At 41.7% G+C, this 3,968-nt stretch overlaps 1 protein-coding gene across 2 annotated transcripts; it reads right to left on the reverse strand.

Annotated features, from left to right (window-relative positions):
• Positions 1 to 57: 57 nt before the first annotated feature.
• On the reverse strand, positions 58 to 3,155 carry LOC111786506 (protein RTF1 homolog). Of its 2 annotated transcripts, none has more exons than XM_023666752.1 (2): positions 3,133 to 3,155; positions 58 to 2,489 (listed from the first exon to the last, which is right to left on the reverse strand). In XM_023666752.1, the coding sequence occupies exons 1-2, from the start codon at positions 3,138 to 3,140 to the stop codon at positions 461 to 463; spliced, it is 2,037 nt and encodes a 678-aa protein (XP_023522520.1). In that variant the 5' UTR covers positions 3,141 to 3,155; the 3' UTR covers positions 58 to 460. The 2 variants fall into 2 exon arrangements, with proteins under 2 accessions (XP_023522520.1, XP_023522521.1); XM_023666753.1 differs by lacking the exon at positions 3,133 to 3,155 and adding an exon at positions 2,597 to 3,019.
• Positions 3,156 to 3,968: the final 813 nt, after the last annotated feature.

The following is a 3,968-nucleotide window of genomic DNA, read 5'->3' on the forward strand; positions in this document are numbered from 1 at the left end:
AAAATTAAGACAAAAGACGAAAACTCATACACAAGATCCGAGCTTGAATGGTAGAAAGCAAGGCAAAACAATTCTGAAAATCATGTATAAATAACCCTAAGAAGTAACAGGAGTTTTCACCGTGACTGGATGGATTTAATCTTCACTTACAAATCTTGAAACATACACAAATTTCATACACAAAAGAAAACTCGAACCATAGACGACTCTCAACTGTTTCAGACCTGGCAAATCAATGAACACAAGGGGCAACAGCAGTGGTAATGAGGCAAAATTAATCAGAACTAACTCAAAAGATTTACCACAATCAGGAAGCATTTCTTGCTCAAATTAAGGGCGCTTCTAACAGTTACCTTACCAACTCGATAATTGTTTATATGCCAAATCCTCGAAGACCAGAACATGCTATGTCGGAGCAGTAATATCGAATGCAGTACTGTTTAGTTGCAGCCATCGAGTTTCAAAGAAGCCCTCTTCTTCTCTTGTAGTCACTAACAGTCAGTGTCAGTGCATGCCGCCTCCCATCGTTCTCAGGGACTTGACGTCCAACTGTGGCTTCTATCTGCTGTTTCCTTGCTAAGAACCCAGCCTGAGCTCCCATGGGTCCACCAAATTTCTGAAGCACAGCCAATGATATAGGCAGCTCAAAGTTGTGCAGCGAGTTTGATTCTGTACCTCCATCTACAGGAGCATTAGTGTCAACCAACTTTCCAGCCCCAGCAGCAGCTTCCAAAGCCGCTGCTGTAGCTGCCATGCCAGCTTCTGCAGTCCGACCAGATCCTGTTCTATTAGTCTCTGATGCAGGCATTGCGTTATCACTGTTGCCACCTGCTTCCGCAGCCCCATTGGCTTCACCAGCGTTTCCAACATAGTAATTCCTTGACCTGGTCCATCTCCTTGAAAAGGGATCGTAACCGGCCTCTCCAGCTTTCAAGTCTTTCAAGGGTCTCAGTTCTGATGCATTTTTGAAGTTCTCCACCCTGTTCTTCCTGTTCATCTCAACTAACCTAATTGCCTTGGTATCTTTCATCTGCAACCTCCTGGATGCCTCTAATTGCTGCAGCCTTGCCTTGATCCTCTCAACCTCAGATTCATCATTTTTGCTTAGTGCTACGTCCATCTCTCTCCTCAGCCGGTCCTTCTCAGCTGCAATATTTAATGGCCTTGATGAAGCAGATTTTTTCTCTCGCAACATCTGCTTCACTGTGGCCGCTGAGTAGACAAAGTTGTTGGCTTTCTGTATAGCTTCCTTCTTTTCCAATACATCCTGCTTGCTCAGCATCCGACCATTAGTTCGCTCTACCTCCTTAAGCCACTGTTTATATTCATCCTCAAGTGGTGCAGAGTCCGATACCATAGCCATCTGCCACCTGGCAGCAGAACTTTCGTTTCCCCAAATAACATTAAGATATTTATGTGTGATTTTGTTCTCTAGCTTATACTGACGATCAGGTTCTGTTGCATCAACATTGCGCACCAAGCAGAGCCGGTAGATAGACCCGGATCTTGATCTCCCGATTCCAACTCTCACAAAGCACCCAACTATCAACTCCTCAAAGAATGGTTCCATTAACCATTTTGCAAGCTTTGATCTACGAATAGTAATTTCCTTGATATCCTCAAATGTTGGCCCTTTTAGACCAGACATGGATCTTTCATCATCACTGTCAATCATTCCGCCATCTCCTGTAGACTCTTCATCTTCACTTTGAAACCTACTTTCACTTTCACTTGAGCTACTCAAACTAGGAGCAGTGAAGGGCTTTCGTTTTGTCGGTGAGAACCTTCGATTATTTGCATTCCCTCTAGATGCATCTCTCAATTTACGATGAGCTTCTGGATCCTGCTGTTTCAACCTTTTTGCACGCAATTCATTTAAAGCATCATCTTTCGCAGCTGCTCTATCAGCAGATCTAGCAGACGATCTAATACGCGATGATGGGAGAGGTGAGGTCTCTTTCCGAGATGGAGCAGTCTTCCCTTTATCCTTCTTAGCTCTTAAGCTTTCATATAAATGCTTATCATTCTTCTTTGACGCTCTGTCTGAAAGAATCATCTCCCTTTGAAGTTCAGACATACCAGCAAGCTTGCGCCTGTCATCATCATCTTTATAAAGATCATCCCCAACGTCAGATTCATTACTGCTGTCACCCTCACGATCTGAACCAACATCTTCGTTGTCCCCTTCTTCTTGGCTGCCCGCATCATCATCTCTTTCAGCAGGATCTAGCCTCTTCTTCAGAGGAACCTGAGATCCAGAAGGCTTCCTGCTAGCATAACCACGATCATCATCTGAGTCATCATCCCTAGAGTCACTTCCAGCATCAGAATATGAACCCTCACGCTGTCTTCGAGATGGTGGATGAGAGTGTCGATTCCTCCCTGCTGCATTAGTTCTTCCAGCAGCCTCCAGAAGTAAATTTTCTAGATCTGCCATATCACAGCCTCTGACACCAAAATCTGTGACTTCTGTGACTTTCCCTCCTGTCCTGAAAAAGTAGAAAAACTATTTATAAGGCTCAAATTCGTGCTATTCTTTAGTAGTCAAAATCCATATTTAACACCTTGCAAACCAGGGAATGCTATAAAATAATACCATCAAGATGTTTGAAGGAAACACAAGCCACCCTCCACATCTCCATGAAACACATACTACCCCCAAAAAAACTGAGAAAGTGTAATTTACAACTGGAAGCTGAAAAACTCATTAAGAGATTGGCAGTAGAATTTCATCAGCAGTTATGAGAAGTTCTCCCCCTCCTCAAGATTACTCAAGTAAAAATTCAATGAATAGTCTTAAATCAATTGACGAAGAATTAGAGCAGCACAATAGTTGGGCTGAGTCGGAACATAGGTTCTTTAAGTTACGAGGATATCTCTCTACCACAAACTAATCTCAAAATCTCCCAAATTTCTCACCACCTTACTATATTTGTAATTATAACTTCCTGCCAAGGCTAATATAACAAACTTCTCTTTCATACTCATAGTTGCCACTAATAACTGACTACAATAGCTACCTCAACAAGTTACTCCTACCACTTGTTTTAATGAACTAACTCANGGGGGGGAAATAGATTCATCGCCTTGGTTTCCTTCCCTTATTCCTTGACAGTTTAAATATTTTCTCACGAGAGCATGGTGTTGCACCCAAAATTTGTATCCCGAAGCCCTGCACCTTGAGCAGATAAATCTTAATCGCTCACTTTGTCCCTAATTTTTCCTTGTTCATCCTAACAATGGAAAGCCATATGATAGCAGTGGGTATAGAACTAAGATAAGATTAAAGAAAAAAGATATTAAATGAATACGAGTTTTATCTCATGAAACTATCAGCGGGAGTTATAAAGCCTCCAACTTAACCCCAACAAGATTCATGGGTTTGGGTTGAGTCGGGTCCCAACTCAGGTCCAGGGTTTGTAAAATATGTCCGAGACCTGTAACATTATCACTTTGAAAGCTAATTTTTGCGTAGTTTAATATTTATAAATTAATGCCTCCCCAAAACACAATCAATATTGCAACCATTACAAGTCTCAAAGCTTCATCAATTTACTATTAACAATAAAATCGACAGAAACCATATTTGCCCGGAGTATAGCAACCAAAACCACGGTCCCAAACAAGAAAATATAAAAACTTTAAACATACAGCAGAGTACAGCAGAACATAGCCACACACACACACACACACACACACAGAGCAAGATCGAGAGCCATGTTCACACAAATCAAACTTAGGGAACCTCACAAGTTAAGCCTAGAAGTTCAAGTTTTAAAAAGAAAATCCTCAATATTTAGAGCTATAAGACTGCCATGACTATCTTCCAAAACTCAAGGAGAGTCAACCAAGAAAAAACCTCGAAATAGAAATCAAGAACGCCTTAAGACAGAAATCTAGGGCTGTACAACCGCCGTGAGAGACCGAAGGAAAGTGTGACCAAGGCATGAGGTATTTGAACCATAAAA

The sequence above is a fragment of the Cucurbita pepo genome, unplaced genomic scaffold (assembly GCF_002806865.2).
Source record: "Cucurbita pepo subsp. pepo cultivar mu-cu-16 unplaced genomic scaffold, ASM280686v2 Cp4.1_scaffold001819, whole genome shotgun sequence".
In the NCBI taxonomy this organism is placed as follows: Eukaryota; Viridiplantae; Streptophyta; class Magnoliopsida; order Cucurbitales; family Cucurbitaceae; genus Cucurbita; species Cucurbita pepo.